This window comes from Psammomys obesus, unplaced genomic scaffold (assembly GCF_907164565.1).
Source record: "Psammomys obesus unplaced genomic scaffold, mPsaObe1.curated_primary_1811, whole genome shotgun sequence".
NCBI lineage: Eukaryota > Metazoa > Chordata > Mammalia > Rodentia > Muridae > Psammomys > Psammomys obesus.
In genome coordinates, this window is record NW_026596051.1 from 2,574,613 (window position 1) to 2,598,607 (window position 23,995).

The 23,995-nt window shown below is 39.1% G+C and overlaps 1 protein-coding gene across 2 annotated transcripts; it reads right to left on the reverse strand.

The window, feature by feature from the left end:
• Positions 1-9,301: 9,301 nt before the first annotated feature.
• On the reverse strand, positions 9,302-22,680 carry C1d (C1D nuclear receptor corepressor). Of its 2 annotated transcripts, none has more exons than XM_055624337.1 (5): positions 22,593-22,680; positions 13,871-14,017; positions 12,885-12,951; positions 12,525-12,580; positions 9,302-10,008 (listed from the first exon to the last, which is right to left on the reverse strand). In XM_055624337.1, the coding sequence occupies exons 2-5, from the start codon at positions 14,006-14,008 to the stop codon at positions 9,844-9,846; spliced, it is 426 nt and encodes a 141-aa protein (XP_055480312.1). In that variant the 5' UTR covers positions 14,009-14,017; positions 22,593-22,680; the 3' UTR covers positions 9,302-9,843. The 2 variants fall into 2 exon arrangements, with proteins under 2 accessions (XP_055480312.1, XP_055480313.1); XM_055624338.1 differs by lacking the exon at positions 22,593-22,680 and adding an exon at positions 16,635-16,761.
• Between the last annotated feature and the right edge of the window lie 1,315 nt (positions 22,681-23,995).

The following is a 23,995-nucleotide window of genomic DNA, read 5'->3' on the forward strand; positions in this document are numbered from 1 at the left end:
ATGGCTGATTCGTTTAAAAAGCTTAGGGCAGGGACAAGAATGCTGAGGGCAGCAGTTCCATCATGGGCTCATATCCTAGCCTCACTGTACACATCTGTTACTTTACCTGAGAGCAGAGAATAGCATCCAGTTTAGCTGGCTTATTAGACCACAAGGGAGGTAATACAAGGTCTGGCTAGTAACAGAGATGGTGTTAACCATTGTAAACCCACACACTCTCACACATGTGTGACAATAAGCCATGAGGCTTTGATGCAGGCCAGCAAGAGATGGATGGCTTAGTCACCTGGGACCCCACTTGCTTGGGCTACACACACCACTTTCCTAACAATACACTTAACGGCCTCAGCCCCTCCCCATCTGCGCTGAGCTGTGTGTGCAACCCGCTTCCATCACTGCAAAAGTCACTCCTCCAGAGCAACCCTTAGTAATTCCCCTTTTAAGAATTTAAAACAGATCCTGGACCATATCCAGATACTACAGACAAGGAGCCAATCCGGTCTGGACTGGATCTGGATGCATGCACAATAAGGCAAACAGTGGTCTCTGGGTAAACTCTTGGGGAGATCACCTATTTACCTCATTATGCCTGAGCACAGTACGTGCACATATAAGTAAAAGCAGATCCATCATGAGAAAGGACTCAGAATGCAATCTTACACAACCAAGCTTGTCAATAAAACAGGAGAAACATCTGCACTGTGCCCCTTAGCTACCAACTCCTCCTGGAGCCCAGAAGAGGAAGCCCAAACAATAAGCAATGCTCTTGGGCACACTAGCTCAAGTCAGCTGCTGCTCTCTTGCAGTGTCTCCTACACTGTCCCTTTAAATCAAAGTCCTTTCTGCTTTGTTTTTTGTATGGACTCTTTCAATTCTTTGCATAAGAGGCTGAGAACTTGGAAACACCTGGTCCAGACAGGACCACTTGGCAGCAGCCTCGAGCCATGAGATGACACGGATGAAGCATAAATGCTTTTTGCTGATCTGAAAAGGTGACAGGCAGTGTGACTCCAGGGGACACATGTAGAACGCTTCCCATTCAGAACAGACAATGACTGAATGTTTGCTCGGTAGTAGCCTTTATTTGGCAGCAAACCATTTCTTAAAGTTAATAACCTATTCCTTGATTATGGATATCAGCATGAAAACATTTTTGCCTGGGTCTCACCTGTGCCAACGACAATGTGATAGGAAACTTGAGATCCCATTTATTCTATTTTGTTCGTTGTTATCATAATAAAGAGCAAAAGTGCTCAAATCAGTTGTTAGGAAAAACAAAAACAAAGCTTTCATGCTTGGGACTAAGCCCACAACCTTGCATCTGACAAGAAAGTCTTTAAAATTATATCATTTAATTCACACTGGGAATGAAGCAGTAGAGGACAACCTGTAGGAATGCTTCTCTTCCTCTGCCTGGTGGGTCCCAGGTACTGAACATTAGGCTTAGTGGCAAGCGCCTTTACCTGCTGAGCCATCTGCCTGCCCAATAAGCAAGCTTTCCAGCCTCGTGCTAGTCTCTAACCCTGAGTAAGAAATGGTCCAGGCTCCAACATCTTAGCACACAAACCACAGCTCCACTAAAATTTAATCACTAAGAAATGTAAGGTTTTCTACACCTCATTTAAAACTAGAGTGTTTTTGTTTGTTTTGCTTTGAACCACTAATCATATGGCAAAAGTTAAAAACAAGATGTCTTAAGAGTAAATTGCATTGCAGGACTAAAGAGCAAACACTTGCTGTTCTTCTGGAGGAACGGGGTTCAATTTCCAGCACCCACATGGTGACTCACACAAAACCCTACGGTGATCTTTGAAACAGCTTTACTCATAATTGCCAAAACTTTGAGGCAACCAAAATGTCCTTCAGTGGCTGAAACATAAGTAAAGCAATCTTTCAGTGAAGTGCTATCCATGAAATGAAACAGAACACATCCAGTGTTAAAAGCCAATGAGCTACCAAGCCATGAAACTACAAGGAGAAAATTAAACGTATCTCACTAGTGAAGGAAGGCAATCTAAAAAGATGCATGCATTCTGCCTCCAAGAATGTGTTCTTCTGGAAGACAAAACAGTGGGATCAGTGAAAGTAGTAGTTGCCAGGGGTTAGAGAGGAAAGAGATAAACGCAGAGAGCACAGATGTTGAAGGCAATGAAACCATGCAGTTTGATAAATAGAGTGGCGGATGGGCGTCATTATATTTGTCCAAAACCATAGACACCATCCAATGGATCCGAACATAAACTACAGAATCTGTAGTTTTGGTAGTTGTGACTGTCGTACCAATGTGATACAGGATGTCCTTTTCCGGGAATGAAGTGAGTATATGTGAGCAAAACTGACTTTTCCCCATGAACATTTTCTTTAACTGTGTAAGAGGAGGAAGAAATGGGGCAGGCTAGACAGCTCCACAGTTAAGGGAGCCTGCAGCCAAGCCTGATGACCCATGTCTCAGCCTCAGAACCACATGGTAGAACTGAGAATTGACTCCAGTAAGTTGTCCACTGACTTACACACTCTGTGAAACAAAACACTTCCCGCAAGTACAGTGTGAAGTGATATTCCACTTTGTTTCCTGTTGCTTTGGTGTAGCACTAACCAAAAGCAACTTGGAAGAGAAAGGGATCGTTTCACCTTACAGGACTGAGTGTATGCGAAGCCGTGGCCGGGGCTGAAGCAGAAACCTGGAGTACAAACTGAAGCTGAGACCACAGAGGACCGCTTGCAGTCAGGGCTTGCTTCCCAATGGCTTGCTTGGCTGTTTCCTCACACAGCCCAGCTCCGCCCGCCCAGCGGTGGCGCTACCCGCAGTGAGCCGGACCCTCCCTCTTCCTTCACTAACCAAGAAAATGCCCTACACACAAACCTGACGGAGGCCATTCTTCAACTGCGGCTCCTTTTGGCAGGGAACCCTAGTTTGTGTCAAAATTGACAGAAACTAACCAGCACAAATGACTATTTTGAATGTTTCCCACAGAGTCAACACCGTTCATTCAAAAGTAACCTCAGTGTGTCGTGGCTTAGGGAGAGCAGAAGTAAGTTGTGCAGTCTCCTGTGAAAGGATTTATAAAAAACATCATAAACACTACTTCCAAGAATTAATTAAATGATTTCAATCTCTAGTTCAAGAATGAAATTTAGATATAAATATTTCTAGTATTTAAGTAGCCGGAAAACTGCAAATAGCAACTTGTGTAAAAATAAAATTTAAGGTAATCTCAATAATTAAGAAATCATGGTTGTTAGTCTTTATTAGTGTTTTCAATGAACTTTAAAGGGTAAACAAAAAAATCTCAGGGTTCCAATTTTTTAAAAATATTTCAACATTTTATTTTCATATTTCCATCTACAATGTAACATTTATTGCAGATTATGAATCAATATTTTACAATACTTCAAAATGTAGCAATTCAATATTACATACTATAATAGAAAAGAAATCAAAAACTTCTTAGATTAGTAAAGATAGAAAAGCAGTAGCATTGAGGCTGCTCTTCTTGTGTTAATAAGTTGTATCTCCACAGATAACCATAGAGGGTAATTTATTGAGTGCCTGCATTCACCTGGTTACAGTATCTTAGAAACTGAAACAAATTTAGAAGGTCCATAGTCCCTTATTTGTAAAAAGAGTCAATCTGTACATCTACCTTTGTTTGCAGTAAAAGTACCATCATGATTTAAGAATAATGTTTTATTGCTCTCATTACTTAATAAACACAAATCTATTACCCACTTAATAGAATCTGTTACTAAATATATGTGAGCCAACATGTGCTTGGTTGTTGCTAGAACAAATTTTTAAAAATTTTTTTTTTTTAATTTCATGTCATCTCTGACATGGAAGCTTTGAGGCCAAGGGACACCACAGATTACACAGTTGACTTTTGTAACCCTGTTGGGCCCCAGAGAGACAACAAATTGTTCCACATTTTCTAAAACCAGATTCCTCTTAGGAAACTTGGGTTCAGTCAAACCTCTTTCAATTTAGTGCTAAGACACTGAAAGATCTCCTGTTTGTTTACATGCAAACCTAGGAAAGTTATTAACTGTTTACAGACTATATGCTTCTTGTACTCATGTCCACACGCACACGTGTGTGAGTGTGCAACAGTGCACAACAGTGGCATATCCGCCACCTCAGTTCAGCATTCCATGACTTCCCTATCACTGAAAGGTTTTAGTGCCCAAAATTTCAGAAACTTCTTTTGTGTTTGACAGTCATCCTGCAGTTTTGGACAGAGGTTGCTACTGATCAGCACATTATTCTTCTTGTTTCTTTTTACTGAAGAGATCACACATAACATAAAACAAACCAAGCTAAGACCCTGTGCAGCTTCACCTTAGCGCATGGCAGGGATAGGACCTTCCAACTTTGGCAGTTTACCTTCCGGGACTGACACTGCTGGTCCTAATGCACATGCCTCCTGGCTTGAAAAAACAACAACAACAACAACAAAAGCAAAAACTATGCTGGTCTCCATCAACTTCTTCCAGCATCAAAAAGACTACACTGGCCACCTTTGCACCTGAAGTCAAACCTCCCAGCCCATCAGTGCATTGCTGAGGGAATGCTGCTTCGGTCCGCCCTATTTACGCCATCACTGTGATTCATGTACTGGCTCGTCCTAAAGACTAAGTCAGTAAAGGCATTTAGAATGCTAAAAAGCAAGTAACTGGACCCGGATTATCAGGAGCAAAGACCTACTTCTTAATTCTTTAGTTGCTAACTCCAAAGGCAGGGCATAAGTGAGTACACACACACACACACACACACACACACACACACACACACACACGACATACCATCCATCACTGAACAGCACATGATACAATTTAAAAACTGGGAAGAGGCCTTTAAAAAAAAAAAAACCACCTGTGTCCATGCAGATAAATTCCATGTGGGATTTTTACAGTGGCATGCACTCATCTCACCGTACAAATTACACACACCTGCATATGATGTTAAGCATTTATTCTGTTATTCATGCTAACTGCTCCATTGTTATAAGAAAAGACCATGTAATGTGGTAATGGTGATGTGAAAATGAAAGCTTCTCTCCAATGAGGCCTGATGGGGTTTTGCTTCCTTCAGAAAAATGACTTCTCTCAACCAAAATAACAAAGATGGAACATTCAACCAAAACTGACATGCTTGAGTGTTTTGGCTTCAGAAAGAGTATAGCATGCCCTTGACATTTCAAGACAGACATTCTGACATCTCTGACCACATTAAAAATGTCCCTAAGTTTACACTTAGGTAAGGGTGTAAGTGTAAATTTACACCTGGTCCCTAAGGTGCCGGGGCTTTTTCAGAACTTTTCACATGTGCCAAGGTTCCTCGTGCATATTTCCACACACTGAGTACTGTTTGTATTCGTTCCCCTTCATCTGATGGCCTCTGAGTTTGCTTCCAGGACAGTGCTGGCAGAACACCACATGCTGGGCAGTCCCACAACAGAAAATGTGTTCTTGAGGCTCTGGAGACTGAAGTTCACGATCCGTGTGAAGGGTGCTGCTGGTTCCACCCCACTCCCCTCCCGATGCCCAGTGCTCCGCGGACACTGCTGTTCCTTCACACCGAAGAGCATCAAGCCAGTCTCTGCCTACATTGCACATGGAGTCTTGCTGCATACAGGTCCACACTGCCTCTTTTTGTATTGTCATATGCAATTAGAAAACACGCTAATGACCTCACGTTGATTGCATGTGCAAAAAACCCCATTCCAAAATAAGGTGCCTGAAGCTTAGGTCCTTGATGTATCAGTTGGGGGGAGTGGCACAAGTCCACATGTAGCAGCCATTCTGCAGTGGGGAGCAAGGTTTAACTCTGTGGTGGAGTACTTGTCTGGCATGTAAAAAGCCCTAGGCTTAATCCCAACTCTGGGGTGGGGCTGAGAGACTAGCATCGACCAAGAACTCCCATATCAGTTAACTACTGAATCTCCTATGCCTAAAACATAACTTTGCACACAGCTCAGCTAAGTATTTTATTGAACAAGTGAACAAATGAATGAGACTACAAGTGAGAAAACAAAAATAAAAACCTAGAAGCCAAGAGGTTGGCTAGGTTGAATCGTCAGCTAGGTTGAATATTGCCCTCCTTCATGGAATTAGCAGGAATTAAGATTGTACCCTGGAAAAGTTATAAAATACTCTATGCTGTTTGACCCTCTAACAAATCATTGAAATTACAAGCATCACTACCTCAAAAATATCCAGTAGGCGTCTGTGTATACTATGTGCTTAAATAACTTCTTTCTTAAAAACAGTGAGACAAGGGCAGCAGATGACTTCAGTTTAAACAACTCAAAGCATCAAATGCAAGACCACCAGCCTGATCCATCACAGTAAGGCCTCTCAGCAAACCAGTGCCCCTGCTCTACACTGGGGCATATTCCTTGTTATAATCTTTTTTATTTTAATAACCAATCCTTTTTTTTAATAAACTCCAAGATGAACTGGACTGCACAGCAACCTGAGAATAACAGGCTTCTGTTTGCAGTGACATTGTAACACAGCAGATATCTCGCAGAGGACATCCACACAAGGAGAGTGTTCTGTTTCATAATCCTCTCCCCCACGGATTTCCTGGATATGTGGCTTTAAAGTACTGTATGACTATAAACTTTAAATCCAAACCCTGGGTAGGTCTACATTCATTACGAGAGCGGCATCTTGAAATGTTGAATTATTATCCTCAATTTCCTCGTCATTTATTGTAGCCGACAAAATGAAACGGTGCACCTTAAAGGCAACACTAAACTGAAAAGTGAATAATAAAGTCTCTTCAATGTTTCATTTATAGAAGCCTATTTCTCCACCACATTTTGTACACCATCTGAAATATATATCACTTTGTGAAGCTGACATTTCGCAGGCAGTGGTCCTGCTGAGATACATCTACTTCAATGCTTGCTGGGAGGAGAGAGTTTACTCAGCATCATCTTTCCATCTTTTAAAAACCAGGGTCTGGAGAGATGGCTCAGTGCCTAAGATCACACCCCGGTGGTGATACAACTTCAGTTCCCATGGCTGCTCACTACTGTGTGTAACTCCAGTTCCAGGGAATCCAACATCTTCTGGCCCGTTCAGGCACTGCATGCATGTGATATACACACATGCAGGCAAAACACAGAAATAAAATAAAACTAAATCTGAAGAGGCAGAAAACTGAGGCTTGGTCTTCTAGCAAGTTATAGAACAAAGAGAGAGAGGCAGCCAGAGAAAGACAGAGATGTGTCAAGTTCTACTTTAACTGCCAGTGACAACTGTAAGACACTTCCTAGCTAAGCAACATATGGTTTGTCCCAAAGCTCGTTACATTAGAATGTAAGGGAAGAGGCGTGTCCGTGTCAGCAGCACACATCCACTGCACACCCACCCAAGCCAGGGCACGGCTGAGACCCCTAAAGGGCCACTGATACACCCGGACAAGAGCGTCCCCTCTGCCGTGAGTGTCAGTGTTTCTTCTTCTTCCTGTTGTTTAAATGATGTTTAGAATCATAAGCCAAATATTTCTCAGTAATACTTTGAAAAACCACAAGTTCTGGGAATTTATTGTGTTAAACTACAATTTAATAGAATCATGGATGATCAATCCCAAAGTATTTTTTCTTCAATAACCTACTTAAGAAAAAATTATCTTTAGTATATTGTCCATTTTTGAAGTATTCATATCTCTAAACAATTTTAAAAGCTGTAGTTAATAGTATCAGTTCATTTTAGTAACTTAAGTAGATTTTTATACTTTAGTTTCTTAAAAACCCATCTACTTGATATGACCTAATTCCAGAAGTGTAACCATGATTCAATCTGCAAATTTTATTTAACATGTTCTATCTCCTACTCTATAACTATGAACAAGAGTAAAACTGCATTTACAATATTTAAAAATTTCATTTAGATCAGTTTATCTACAAGTCTAATCTTGGACTACCCAACAGCTGTGAACCCTCCAACAGTCAATTCCCAAGAGGATTAATAATTAAATGCATAAGGCCTACCCTTAGAGAAAAGCATCACTTGGAATAAACTGTCACCCCTAACTACTCTACATTCAACAGATGAGCCTACCATCTTGTATGGCTCTGGCTAAGGCTCATGAGCATACTTTCCCCTAACTTCCAGAGACTCTGAAAAGGGCTGTTGCTCTGTGATACTTCATAAAAACAGTGCAAGGGCTGCAGATATCATCGCTGAAATCTAGAATTGAGCACAATGCTTAGCAATATGGATGGTCAGTATGCTAAGTTCTGGAACAAATAGCCCAATAAACTGCTACCATTCAGCTCCTTCATATGTTGTAATAATTACTTCAAACTCTATGTAATAAAAGGGAACAGATCCAAAATCTTTTACTTCTACAAATAAATGCTGAAAGAAATAGTTACAGATCTCCAATTTAATGGGATGTAGAGCTGGACTTTCAGAAATAAATACTTTAGCTAATGATTTTCTGTGATCATGTAAAAATTTTCATTAGTTTTCTTTATAAAATTTAAAAAGAGAAATACAAGATAAGTGTTTCTTTCTTAAGAATGCATGCTATAATTGTCTTAATAAAGCACATATTTTTCTAATGAAATTATTTAAAACTAGCTAAAAATTTGAGAGAATTAAAATGGCAAACTTGAAATAACTGCAAATGTTCCTAAATGTTCTCTCACTTTGAAAAAGTATCTGATACCAGAGCTGAGAATTTCTGCATCTATTAGTGACTTATTCTTCATCAATCACAGATTTTAGCATGCCTTACAAAGTCCATTATAACTTAAGACCATTTCCATTATCTGCTACCTAAATCAAGATATTCATATATTCAAAGTTAAGTTATAAAAAATTAATCATAGGCAATTTCAACAACTTTTATTCTCAAAAATGAAAGAACTTGGCTATACTTGGCATTGCTACACATGATGATGTGGGCTGAGGGCAGCAAAATTATATGGGGTCAGACACTAAAAACATTTATTAAGTAGCATAACAAATATTCTGGAAAAATCAATCAGAATGTAAATATAATTTTATTCCTCCTGTGCTTAAGGGAGCAGTATTTAATAAAGAAACTTAGCTCAAAATATTCATATGGCCTAGGAAATATTTTGCCAAAAAAAAAAAAAAAATTCTAAATGAGTGAGAGCAGGAAAATCGAAGAACAGGACTTGAAAACATTGTCTACCTGATTGAGCTCCTCACACCTTCCTCATTTGGAATGCTTATTCACTCAGTAGATAGCAAGTGAGCTACACAACTACAACCTTTATCAAGAGCAAATCAAGCCAAAAACCAGCCAGGACACACAGCCTTGGTTTCCATCAATGTTAATGAGAATATTTTATTTTAAATGGAACATGAAGAATTAAAGTACAGCCTTAAGGTTTCAATTTTGCACTTTGAATATCAAGACAGCAATTACTCCAAAAAATCATACAAACATGTTGAACAAAATAAACAGAAAACAAAGTGGGCATTTAAGTCATTGCATTTTATCATCATTAGTGAAAACAGATGTCCTTACAACTCTAGTCTACAGACAGCACACTTCATAATATCATTATTCATTTAAAACATTACAAATGTTTACAAAGAACATTTGGATTTCACAATTGCTCATAGAATATCTTAAAATATTAAAAACATCATGATGCTTTATATGAAAATCAATAGACAACGTAATCTTTCTCAGCAAAAAATAAAAAATAAAAATAATCAGTATCCCAAAGACGTAAATTTACATATGAATTCAAAAAGGAATCCATTCAAACGCTACATGGCCACATAACTACTTACTTTGTAAACTGATAAAATGATGCACTTTTGGAAAACATGTACATCAAAACCAAAAGGTTAGTGTTTACTTTTTCCTTTACTAGCCACTTTTGGCGTGTTTTTTTGTTTCGGTTCCCACAGCGCATTCTTGACAAACCTCGAAGCGGCACCTCTGTCTAGTTTGGCAGCCTTTTTCTTGTCTGTTATTTCTTTGACTCTGTTCATGTAGACTCTGATTCTTTCCTTAGAGAGAAAAAGAAAGAAAACAGAGGGACGGCAATGACTTCCGGAGCTGTTCACTATCGCTGGGCTTTATCAGAGCCTTCTCAGTGAAAATCAACAAGGGTTACTCATTGTCCATTAAGTTCACAGCACCGCTGAACAGGGTACACATGCCCCTTGCTCTCCTGGAGCTGACAGTCTAGGAGAAATACATATTCTAAAGTCTCTGCAGTGGACGTGGGGTGCACCCTGATGTCCCAGTACTCGGAGGACAGAGGCAAGATGACCAAGACTTCAAAATCAGCCAGTCTAAGGTCAGCCTGGACTCCACAAGACCCTGTCTAAAAACAACCACAAACATTTTAGAAGGGTTCTGAACTCTTCCAGAGAAAGGCTCATGTTACTGTTTGTTCTATATGTAGTTCTACTGTTTTAATTAACATTAACCTAAATTCTTATTTTTAATTTGTATCTAAACTCTAAAATCTGAGTTAAATTCTCCTGTCATTTTTCTAAACGGAAAATGGGTAGAGCAGGATTTATATTTATTTTATGTTACTGTCTAGGGTCATAATTAAAATAGGCAGCATGAAAATATATCTTTTATTCAGCTTCATAATTCTTACTGATAAGAATATGCAATTTTCTAGTAAAATACAGTCTTTAAAGATAAGAAACACAGGAGGTCTCTGGACTGCTTTGAATCTCCTAAAAGTATTATTCAAAATAAATAAATCTTATACTTCAAATGGTGAAATAAGGTTGATGAAAGCCATGAAATATTAAATGACTGATTATTGCTCAGAAACAAGTTTTGTTAAAATAAAATAGCCTTATGAACACAATAAAATACAGAACCTTACAATTGGTTCATTATCAAAACTGAATAACTGCTCAAAACCTTCTCTGGGTCCCTTGTTCTCTTGTTTACCCTGGCTTGGGACCTCTGCCCTGCTTACTGTTCTGCCTACAAACATTGACCCAGCTATTCCCTCTCTTCTAGTCTGTCAATCTTATCAGTGAGGTCCTCCCTTCACTACTTAAAACTGGGTACTCCAATTTGCTATATCTGCTCTGCTTTTTTTCCTTTTCCACATAAAATACTTTTTTACCATCTGGCATAATCAATAGTCAATATATGCAGTGTTTATCTTATTATGGTTACTGTGTGTTTTCCTTTATTACAAGCGTGGTACCTGCTATATTCCTCAGCTTTTTCTCTAAGGCATCACCACTCAAATATTACTGGATTAATAAAGTGACTGTTTTCTCATTTGTGATGCATATGACAAATAGCAAACAGATTTCCTCTAATTCTGTAATCAATTAGTAATGTCTGTTGCAAGGTCAAAAAGATGACCTTAAGAATGATTTTTTTATTTGCCAATCCTTATCCAGAAAATTAATGTGCTCTCATAAAGTAGATTCTGAAGGAGAACGAAAACAAATGGTCTTATCCTTTTACAAACACAATATTGAGTACTCTAACTTTGTGTTGAAAAAGAATTTCATAAAAGGACACTATTTGAAATCTAGACACATAACCTGTATTTCTTAAAGCTGGTAACATAGGTCAAATAAAACATAGACAGACAGACAGACAGATAGATAGATAGATAGATAGATAGATAGATAGATAGATGGATAGATTCCTTTATGCCTTTCTCTTATTTTTTTCACAACTGCTATATCTAAGAATAAATTTATTTTCCCTCAAGAATTTTAAAAAATTCTGTTCTATATATATATTTTTAAATGAATAAAAAAAAAAAAAAAAAAAAAAAGAAGCCTGGATTACTCATTTTAAGTAAATTACCTATGCTTTACTAAGGTGTAAATAACCCATGTTACTGACTACTATCAGACTTGAAAACAAGGACATAATGTCCAGTATGTTTCACATATATATGTACATCATATTTTATGTGCACAAAGAATAAATTAATTAAAATTCTTATTCATAAAGTCAAGTCAATACGGTAAGTATAAGTTTGATTTCTATTTTTCTCCTTCAAATTGGATGATTTGATTTGATTTGAAGTCAGCAAAAACTCCAAGATATTAGATCTTATTTAGTGTACTTATACATCTAAATGGAATACAGAGACAAACCTCAAAAGATTTATTACAGGTTGTAAATGTCACTGATGCAGAATTACTGGACAGTATACATATAGCTGGTGCCAAAAAAGCTTTTAGCTTTGTTGCTGAACTGAATTCTTTACTGCTGAGAAAATGAGTTAATGGAAGAATTGAAAAGGTAGGAGAGAAATTTTCCCATCTTTGCTAGTAAATCAACTGGAATACACTTTTAAGAATTGTGTAAGAGGTTTTTTTTTTTTTTAATGTAGCCCTAGAGATGGATAAAATTTTAAGAATTTATAGGAAAAATAATATGAAAGTTATAAATAATTACTAGAATTATGCCATTCTGCCCTAATTCTGATCTCCCTAATCAGTGTGATAATGGCCAGATGACTGAAACTCAAGAGTAACACAGCACACATATAAATAGGGATAAATCATAGACATCTTACCAGCTCTTGCTTCACTGGATGCTCCTTAGGATTAACTCCTTGAGTTGCCAAATAAACTATAAGACAAAGACCCCATGTAATAAAGTCATATATATAATAGTAAGAGTGTTGTAATTAAAGAAATTCTAGTTATTCAAAGAAATAAAGTTGCATAGTTAATTAAACTTCAAATTATTTAACCTCTATAAAATATTAAGTTTATGTGTGGCTCACCGGCATCCTGTATTCTGACATAAAAGAAAAATATGACCAAAAAAATTACTATGAAGGACAATTCTATGTCAATGGCTAGTTGTTAAAAGCAAATCCCCTTTGACATAGTAATATACTTTCTAATAGACTAGAAAGCAACATACATACCCCAAAACATTGAATTTAGTGTGTATGCAGAAACTAAGTCCACCTTTGCTTGTTCAAGTGGGTCCAACTAGAACAACAGAAGGAAACAAGAGAATGAAAGATACACACAGACTGTGAACACCAGCAGATAACACTAAACTTTTCCCCAGCCACAAAGTAACAAAGGCATGTTTTGTTTTGTTTTTCTCACTTCCTATAATACACTAATAATGTGACCTAGAAATAATTTACACAAAAATGTTTTCTTAACCAATGATTCTTTTGGGTTATTTCTGGAACTGTACTTTAAATACAACATTTCTCCCTTCCTTTTCCTCCCTCCCAGCCCTCCTGTATATACCCTTCTCTGCTCTCCTTCAGATTCATGGCCTCTTTTTTTTTCATTGATACATATACATACTCAAATATAACCAGTGATTTAGTTTTTGCTAAAAAATTTTCACTTCCAGGTATCATTTCTGGTAAAACAAGGAATTTGTACAGTCTAAGAAAAATTCTCTAAATTATGTCAATTTCAGAGTTACAATCTACACCTTTATGTGAAAAATAATTATTCAACATAAGCATTGTTCATGATCCACTAACATATAAGATGTAGAACAAAATGCTTAAGCAAAAGAAATAAACCCCTGACTGGGTGGTGGCGGCTCACGCCTTTAATCCCAACTCAGATCTCTGTGATTTCAAGACCAGCCTGGTCTACAAAGTGAGTGCAGAACAGCCTGAGAAACCCTGTGGGGGTGGGGGTGGGGTGCTTGGGCAAGGCTAAGGACAGAAGAGATGACTTAATCATTGCTTTTGTACTACAATGTTTCCAGAAACTCTGATAATATCATTATAATATGTAAAACGTCGTCAAAGACGGAGTCTGTCAAAAAGAATGCTGCAAGTGTTCCTGGCTTTTCAAAATCAGTTCCCAATCCACTGTTTCTTCCAAATGCTTCTGTCTTATGAAATTCATCTGTGGGAAGTAGACTTCAAAGTACCTTCTGCACCAGCTCGCTTCTGGACACAGACATCATGGTCTTCAGCATGTCATCAACAGCACCCAGGGAGCTCTCCAGAGCGGATAAAGACTCATGAATTTCTACAGGATAGTCTTCATTCACTTCTTCACCTGCCATTGTCACCAACTGAAAACAGAAATTCTCAGAATTCATATTGGAGACAGGGCTTCAGAAAGAAAATGAAAAGTACATGTACTTTTGAGTAAGGTCAGTAAGTGAAGCTTAGCAAGTGAGTCTAGAGCAGCTACCACCCTAAAAATACATGGGAGGAGGAAAGAATCCATGCTGACACACATCAAGCCGTGAGACTTTCAAAGCTCCAAAAACATGATAACACCACAGATCAGTAAGCAAAACCCATGTTCACCCGGATCAGTGGTACATGCACTCAGCAAGAGGAGCAAGAGGATCACGAGATCCAGGCACCAGCAGGTCAGCCACAGGCAAGTTCAAGGCCAGACTCTTCGAAAGGAGACACCACCTCAGAAATAAAAATAAATGTGGGGAAAACTACTTTTAAAGCATTGTATTGAAAGCATAGATTTTTTTTAATGAAATTCTGATAAAATTTAGGTGTTATTCTGGCAGTTCACTGTATTAAACTTAAAAAAACAGAAATCTACCTATGAAAAGTCTTTTATCAACTATCACTACAATTTCTTTCAAATTCAAGCTTATATTCAAATTAAGCATTTTAACAATTAGCTGCAAGCAAAGGTTGGGGCTGTTAATGGAAGCTGACACTTGAGCTTTTACTGTCACAGACTCTGTTACCTTGGATAAGTCACTAAATCTCTTTGTAGACTTCTAATTTTTCATTCATAAAATAATCTAGTTAGTCTAATTATCTGTAACATTATCAAAATTATGGATAATTTTATTGTGTATAAAAATGGTATTGTAGACACATAATGGCTGTCATTTAAAGATGCACACCAAAAAACATTCTGATGAAATCACCTACAGCATAAATTTACTTTAAAATAAATAGTAGTCATATTGAGTCTTGAACAGATGCAGTTCATGCAGTGCAGGATGAAGAGAGGGTGTAACCTAGAATACTGACATGACTCTCTTACAGGAGAGAGGAAAAGGTAGCAGGGGCTCACCATGCCTGCACAGTTGCTGAACAACCCTCATAAATCGAACTTTGTCAACAAAGGTTGACTTTTCAGATCATTTGATTATATTACAAAAGGCCTTCTTTACATTTGAATTTCATTGGGGAGGGCAGGACAGCTGCTCGAGAATTGAACCAAGGGCTTCATGAATGCCAAGTATGCACCCTACCTCAAAGTTACATTTCCAGCCTTGGCATATCGTAATTTCCATGTTTATCTGATTCTTTAAAATGTATTAATGTGAAAACACATAAAACTGGTCTAAATCCAAATAAAGTATATCTGTAGCACAAAGGAAAACTGAGCCTCTGCAAATCAATTTAACAAACAAGCAGAAACTACACACAAACCAAAAGCAGACAAAGAAGCCAGAAGTTCACAAAAGAGTCCAAGTAACCAATGAACATAAAATTACTCAACTTCACCAAGGAAACCATGAGAACAAGACCCCATTTTTCATGTCTCAAACAGAACCTAATATAAGAAAAGGTGGCCAACAGGCCCTTTTTATCTTATATATATATTCTACTTCTCAGAAATGTATATTTACATTATATTACTATAATGTTAATGGGCATCCACTACAATGTTTTTCAAAATCGTAAGACAAGAACTGCCTGCATGTCTATTAATATGGACTGATTAAATAAATTACGATCATCTATCCAATAAAGCACTCTGTAATAGTGGAAAAGCACTAGAGTACAGTTTTTAAAGATTCCTAAGATAGGTCAGAAAGTGAAAACTGAGGAGCAGCATAAACAGTATAGCTCACTTATTTCTTTACTTAAAAAATTATAGTGTCCAGAATGGGCTTCATTATGATACTGACATGTGTACATATCACATATACATACTCTGTATGTATCTAACCCTCATATTATCTTCTCTCTATTTAAGAAAACAACATGAGTACAGAGACATACTTGTTGTATGGCTTGAATATGAATCCCAGAAAGTCCTATGTCATGCTGTGGATAACAGCTCATGACACTCTTGGGAGAAAAACCTTTACCAAGTTTAAGAAACCCTGTCTTCAAGAGGTAAGATTGGGCTGCCAGTTTTGTGGTCATATTGGGGTGGGAGAGGTTCAAGAAGACTGTGGACTTTGGTGGTTCTCCCTTCCCTTCTCCTCTACCTGCCCCCACCGGCCTCTCCCTGTCACATACAAGAGCAAGGACAACCAGCCATGGACCGAAACCTGTAAAACTGTGAGCCCAATAAGCCTTTCCTCTTTTTATCTCATGTTTTCAAGGCACCAACAGAAAACTAACATACTTATGCAGTCATGTGAGTTTCTTAAAACATACAAAATAAATTGTTAATTGTAGCTACTTTCAAGGAAGGAAAAGCAGGGACATGAGAGCATACTTTGTAAATGTTCTTTTTATTTTCTCAGATGATAGGACGAGAGCCATACCTAAGCTTTACAAATACATAGTAAACACTCTGAAGTCAGAGTGTTTCTATCTAAATATCCCTAGGCCTAGGCCTGGAAGCTTCTAGCCTCCATACAATCTAATCACCTGCAAGTGTGAACCTTGAAGGCTTCAACTGCTAGCCTCCATCTGCTAACCTAGGCCTAGAATGTTTTCCATCTCTGACTTACTGAATAAACTCACCCTTTCCAGTTCTTTCTGAGCGCTGGCTGGCTGGTTCAACTCAGCTGTTCTGGCTCAAAACTCCTCTCGAAGCCGGCTGATTCAAATTGGCTTCTCTTGACTTCTCATTGAATTGCTCTGCTTGGAAAAACCACCTCTGAACTTCACAAACTGAACTGCAAAAAACTGCACAAATTCTATTATATTCCTTTACTGTTCCCTCCTCCACTCCACACAAGAGTTGGGCATATACTATCTCTCATATGTCAAATGTTTCCCTTTGTCTGCCCTTAAATTAGACATCATTGTATAGATTAAAGGTGTGTACTAAAGGTGTGTCTACATTCCAGCCAGAGGGATTAAATTTAGGTGTGTATTCCATCAGGATCACACAAACCTAGGTTTTTAGATGTGATTCCTTGCCAAAGTAGCCAAGTTGCTGGATTAAAATTCCCCTACAGCGCCTTATTATGCTCTCTGAACCATGACTGTCCAAGATTGATGCTGTTATGATAAGTTTATAAATAAGAGTTTCGTGTTTGACATTTTGAAATTAACTGGATAACAAACAAGCGCTATAATCAAACCTATTATTCTTTAGCTCTCCTACATTCAAAGAACCAAAATGTCTTATTTTCCTTAGAACTGAATTTTTTTTAATTTTATTTTTTCTTATCAGTTACATTTTATTAACTCTGTATCCCAGCCGTATTCTACTCCCTCATTCCCTCCCAACCCCACCCTCCCTCCCTCATCTCCACCCTGCCCCTTTCCAAGTCCACTGATGGGGGGGACCTCCTCCCCATTCATCCCATCCTGTTTTATCAGGTATCTTCAGGACTGGCTGCAAAGCCCTCCTCTGTGGCCTAACAGGACTGCTCCTCCCTTGGGGGGTGGGGAGGTCAAAGAGCCAGTCCTGTTAGAAATAGTCCTTGTTCCCCTCACTATGGGAAACCAATTGGTTACTGAGCTACCACAGGCTACATCTGAGCAGAGATTCTAGGTTATATCCATACATGGTCCTTGGTTGAATGTCAGTCTCAGAAAAGACCCTGTGCCCAGATATATTTGGTCCTTGATGATCAATCCTCGTTTAGAAAGACAGATGGGATGTGCATTGAACGTATGACAGGAGTCTACTGAGCGCATCTGAAAGACTCTAACTAGCGGTGTTTTCAAAGCAGATACAAAGACTCATGACCAAACCTTCCGCAGAGTACAGGGAATCATATGAAAGAAGGGGAGTTAGTATGATGGGGAAAGGATAGGAGAACTGAATTTTCTAGCCAACATAAAGGTATATTCTTCCTCAATCTCATTGTCTCTTCTATCTTAGCTCCCTGTATGGCCATACTTCCCAGCAGCTGTTTCAAAGATGCTGACATCCTAGCATGCCTTTGTGTCCACTAGACAATTCTCAACCTTAGGGAACCGTTGCAGCTCGAGGTGTACTAGCATTCCTGAGGAAATTCACAAAGGACACAAATGCAGAGCTCAGTTGGGAGCACAATCAGTTCCCTACGAATTCCTGCACTAACTGCTTGCTCCACCCTCAGCCTGCAGTGTGCACTAGCATGTCCATGAAGTACATTTACTGAACACTCACAGGGCACAAGGGTCTGTTGTTCACTTCATACACAAGTTTCAAACACTGACAACACAGTGCCAGATGCTTGGAATACACTGATGCATAAACCTACTACACTAAGCTTTTATACTTAGTGTAGATGATACTCCTTAATCAAATAATCACAGAAGTACAAAATTACAATGACATGAGGAGATCCCAGGTATACTGACACCACAAACTAGCAGATACAAGACCTTGAGGAGAGCAAACCCATCTTCAAAGAAGTACTCTTCGGTAGAGTCAAGGAGACAAAATAGCAGTGTGATTGATTGGTAGTGAGAGGGTTCATGGCAATGGTCTAACCAGGCACTGATATTCAGCTTCACTGAACCACCAATGGCTTCCTATCCTTTCAGGACAAAACTCTCATTTACACAATGTGAAAGCAACTTCAAAGTCTGGCTCTCTCATCCCTCAAACACAATTCCCATCTTTTCCTCACACCAACACCACATTCAGTTTCTGCTTCTGTCCTTAATATACATGAGTAAAATCTCTACAATTCTGGAGCTACAATGGTCATCCAAGATGGAGATACCAGGATACCAGGAAAGATGACTTGCTAAAGCACCTTTCAAACAGCTAACTGGGCTGACTGGGTGGGGGGTGTAAGAGGAGTTGAGAGAAGTAGAGAGTGATTATGATTAAAACATATTGTATGCATGTATGAAATTCTCTAAGAAGTAATAAGTATATTAGAGAAACAGCTGCCTGGGAGCTGTGGCAGGGAAAGAAGGAAAGAGATCAGAAAATGAAACAATGGAAAGTTTTCTGCAGGAGTGATATGCTCTGGCTTAGGTTTTAATAGGGTCATTCTGGCTGCTGTACAGGCTAGATGAAATCTAGGAGACTAATTACAGAGGTGTTGTGCTCATTTGAATGAAATGATAGCATCAACTATCTACTTAGCTAGGCAGAGGGAACTGTAGGTGGAGAACAGCAGTCCAGTTTGGGTTGGATTTTGAAGGCATAGGTAGAAGAATCCACTTAAGGATGCACTGTGGGCTGTGAGAATAAAGTAACACTAGAAGAGTGAAACTGCTACTAATCAAGACATGAGCTGACATGGTGGTACATGCTTGCAATCCCAGCTTTGGAGACCTGAGGCAAGAGGATCCTGAGTTCAGTGCGAGCTAGAATATACAGTGAAGCCCTGTTATAAACAAATACAAAATCTCCCCCAAAACAAGATGGGCAGGCTTGTAAGACACAGACTTCATCCAGATGCTTCATCCAGACTCATCAAGTTTTGAGTGGGAAGCTAAGTGTATGGAGCCTAGAGTTGAGAGTAGTAGTCACGGCTGGCTAAAAAATTAGAAACTATCAATGAACAGATGGTATTTAAAGTCATAAGACGGGAACCGATCATTAAAGGAATAAATGAAGACAGAAAGAAAAAGAACTCGGTAAAAGGCCTGAGTCCTTAGGTGTTGAATATCTCGTGTAACTTATTTAATACAATAATTTACTCTTAAGGTCACACAATTTACTTGGATCTGTGCCACCACTGCTCACCATCAATACCACCCTAACACGTACTGTTAGCCCAGAAAAGATGAAAACTCAAATATACACACAAAAAAGTTAACTGGGACCCAAGTTTGGAGAATTTTTTTCCCCCCAAGACAGGGTTTCTCTATGTAGCCTTGGCTATCCTGGACTTGCTTTGTAGACCAGGGTGGCCTCAAACTCAAGAGATCTGCCTGCCTCTGCTTCCCTGAGTGTTGGGATTAAAGGTGTGAACCACCACACAATTTGTAGAATCTTAACATCATGTCCCAGTTTGGATTTACATAAATTAAGAAGTCACTACATGGATTCTAGAGAAAAATATGGTAATGAATATTTGAAAGCTGTTTTCATCTCTATAGCAATTAAGTGTTCCACACAGTTACCATATTAGTGAAAGTAAGAAAATCCAACATATATTTAATTGATTTTTGGAACAAGAAAGCAAGCTGCAGGTTCTGCACCATAATTTTATTCTTATAACTATATTTTATACAGCATTATCTCAGAAAATAATGGTGAAAGGTATATATAAATTCTCGGTAAATACTGTCTTGGTCAAATGGTGAGTGATAGTTGCTACCTGTAATTTTCAGTAAAATCTGAGAACATACAAGGCTTCCTTTTCTAGAGTGTATTAAACTGCTAAAAGCACATGACAGGAGTTAGAGAAATGGCCCAGTGGATAAATCACCTGCTCCCACTCCCCAGCTTGAAAACTAAAATTCAGATCCGCTGTGCATGTAGGGTGTCCATCACTCAGAAGGCAGAAACAGGTAGTCACCTAGCAGTCTACCTGGATTGGCCGAAGTCAGTGAGTCTCAATGAGAAATCCTGCCTCAATAAACAAAGTGGAGAACGACGGAGGAAAGCACTATCTTCGGACCTCTGCGTACACACACATGCATGTACACCACATATAAGCACAATACAGATTTATATATATGCAAAGTCTAGCAACAAAAATACATAACAAATAATCACATAAAATTACAAATTAATTATTTAAAAAATTACATCAGCACAAGGCTGGAAATGGCTCAGCAGTTAAGAGCACTTGTTCATCTTCCAGAGAATCTAAGTTTGGTTTCCAGCAGCCAGATTAGGCAGCTAACAACCACCTGTAACTCCAGCTCCATGGAATCCAAGTCCTTTTAAGGGTCTCTTTTGGCAACCACATACATGTGGCATATAGACAAAAAGAAGCACGAGTGCATGCACATAAATATTTTTAAGCAGTTCCTTGTAACTTATGCTTAAGCCTGGAGACAGATGGAAATCAACTTCTATTTGATGCTTACTTCAACAAGTTTTCAAAATTAAAGATAAGCAGCACACACACACACACACACACACACACACACACACACACACACAAAAGACTATCTTCTCAAAAAGCATGGAACTTGTTGATTAGAACTACCTCTAAGGTAATGATAGTAACACATAAGGCTGTGACTAAATAAATAATATTGGTAAAACTCTTAAAGCTGTAGCCCATTAGCAGAATGCTCAAAATACTAGCTTATAATATTAGTTATTGTGTATGAAAATGAAAATAACCAAAATCCTAATCCAATGTGGATTATTTAGAGCCACACATAAAGAGTTAAATGCAGCCAAGCACAGTGGCAAAGGCCTGTAATCCCAGCACTCAGGGAGGCAGAGGCAGGTAGATCTTTGTAAGGCCAGCCTGGTCTACAAAGAGAGTCCAGGACAGCAAGGTTACACAGAGAAATCCTGCCTCAAAAAATTAATTAATTAACTGAACGATTGATTAATTAAAGTTAAATGTTTGGAAACAGTAGCTACTGCTATATCCTTAGTAATTTAAACAGTTAAAAACAATTAAGAGAAAACTGTGTCCCTACAGATACTGGAAAGCATCATCTACAACATCTCAGATTTGGGGATTTTATTTCTATTACTTTAAAGAAAAACTGTTCACACTGCCATCTTATAACAAAACAGTCTATCAATTCAACCAACTAGGAGTAGTTTTCTAAATTTCTAAAGTTCAATAAGACTTAGTTATTTATAAATTAAAATATATATCGTTGATACTTGGTTCTGTCTACTCAATCCAAATAGGTCAATAACTACACCACAAACTTCTCACCAAGAAAAATACGCCTTTTCCAAACCAAAACTAAACCGTAGTCAACAAATTTTAAGTCATTAAAGCCATCTTCTAACAGAAATTGGAGTCATGCTGAACTTTGCAAAGATCACAAAGAAAAATTACATAACCCAGTACAGCAGGAAGCTGTTGGCCCCGCATGGTAGCCCACGCCTTTAATCCTAGTACTAGGGATGTACAGGGAGGAGGATCTCTGAGTTCGAGATCAGCCTGGTCTATACAGAAAGAGTTCCAGGACAGCCAGGGTTGTCAGAGAAAACGTACCTCGAAAAAAGAAGAATAAAATTAAGAAAGCCGTTATCTCAAACGGGCCAACAATGCCACCGCAGGCATTCCGATCTCGGGCCTAACAGTAAGGACTGCGTGGAAAAGCTATTCTTTCCACCTTCCATTCTGGAAGACTTGAAATACGCTAGGAAATAATGACCTTTGGGGTTTCACTTGTCGGTTTCCAACCCTTGAAAGGCAACGTTAACAATCGAAGCAAAATGGGGACGGCGGGTTGAGAGAGAAACCAGGGGCCAAGCCAAGGCAAAGCCCGAGGGCCGCCATTGACAGGCGCAGAGGACGGCGCGAACGGCGGAGAAGCCCCGCTCGGCTCCTCCCAGCCGGCCTCAGGAGGGACGCGATCCCGGGACCCGGGAAAAGGGACCGTGACAGGCGCACGACAAGACCCCGAACCCAGCTTTGCACAATGTACCTCAAAGCCTTGGACGCCGGTCTACCGGGAAAGAGGTCGCACGGTGATGACGCCATGACACCGCCTCTACCGGCCGCGCCCGCGTTGCCCCGAGTCTCGCGCGTGCGTAGTTCAGGCCTGTGGCTCGCCCCGCCTTCGTCGCATCCGGAGGCAAAGGCAGAGTTCGTCTCCCGCCCGGATGGCAAGCGTGGGGAAGGAGGCTTCGGCATCTTGTCTAGGCTTCTGCCCTTACCCACCCCAGAAACAAACTGAGTATTTCTTACAACTTTGTCCGTGTCTTTTCCTGGACGGAAGCTGGGTGCAGAGCTCTGTGCCCCTCAGATTCACCTAATACAGTTTTTTAAAAAAATGTTTTTTTTAATGAGGGTGTGGATATATACAAAGTACAAGGCCAAAATCGTGATTTGTTTTGTTGTTGTTGTTTTTTAATAAAAAAAAAATGTGTGTAATATAGCTGACCTTGAATTGACGAACCTTTTCTGCTTTGGGAGTGCTGGCGTTACAGGCTGTGCCACTCTTAGTGTTGGATAGTTTTATGTCAACTTGACAGAAAACGAAAGTCACCTGAGAGAAGGGAACCGCAATTAAAAAAATGCCTCCATAGGAACAGATTGTAGGCAGTCCTGTAAGTATTTTCTTAATTAGTGACTGATGTGAGCGAGCCCAGATCATTATGTGTGGAGCCACTCCCGGGCTGATTGTCCTAAGTTCTATAAGCAGGCTGGTCCGTCCAGTAAGCAGCAACGTTGTATGGCCTCTGTATCACCTCTTTCCTCTGGAGCGATACGTTTCTGACTTGTTTGAGTTCTGTCCTGACTTCCTTGAACAGGAATAGGGATATAGAAGAGTGCCAGATAATCCCTTCCCTCCCCAACTTGCTTTTTTGGCGTGGTGCTTCGTTGCAGCAATAGAAACCCTAACTAAGACACTAACTTAATATTTTTAATGTTTGTGTGACTGCAGGTGTGAGCGCACATATCCTAAGAGACCAATAGAGTGCACCGGATCCCCTGGAGTAAGAGTTACTTGAGCTGCCTAAAATGGGTGCTGGGGACTGAACTGCGGTCTTATGGAAGAGAAGAGAGCCCCATTAACCACTGTGCCATCTCCAGACCCCTAGTTTTTAAATGATTACTTTCAGTGTATGTAAATAACATTCAATTGGTGTGACAAGAACAAACACAAAAACTACATGTCACACCATTGTAACAAACATGAAATATTAGATACCTACAAAGTCACTTTGAGCATCCTGTGATTCTTAAAGTGGTAATGACTTTGTTGTGCAATTTGCAGAGGTTACTTAGAAAACGTTCTATTGTCATACTCTAGCAGAGAAAGCACTTAACGGTCTTGCTGATAGAGTAAAATTAAAGTATAAAGCTGCTTCAGCAAGCTCGTGG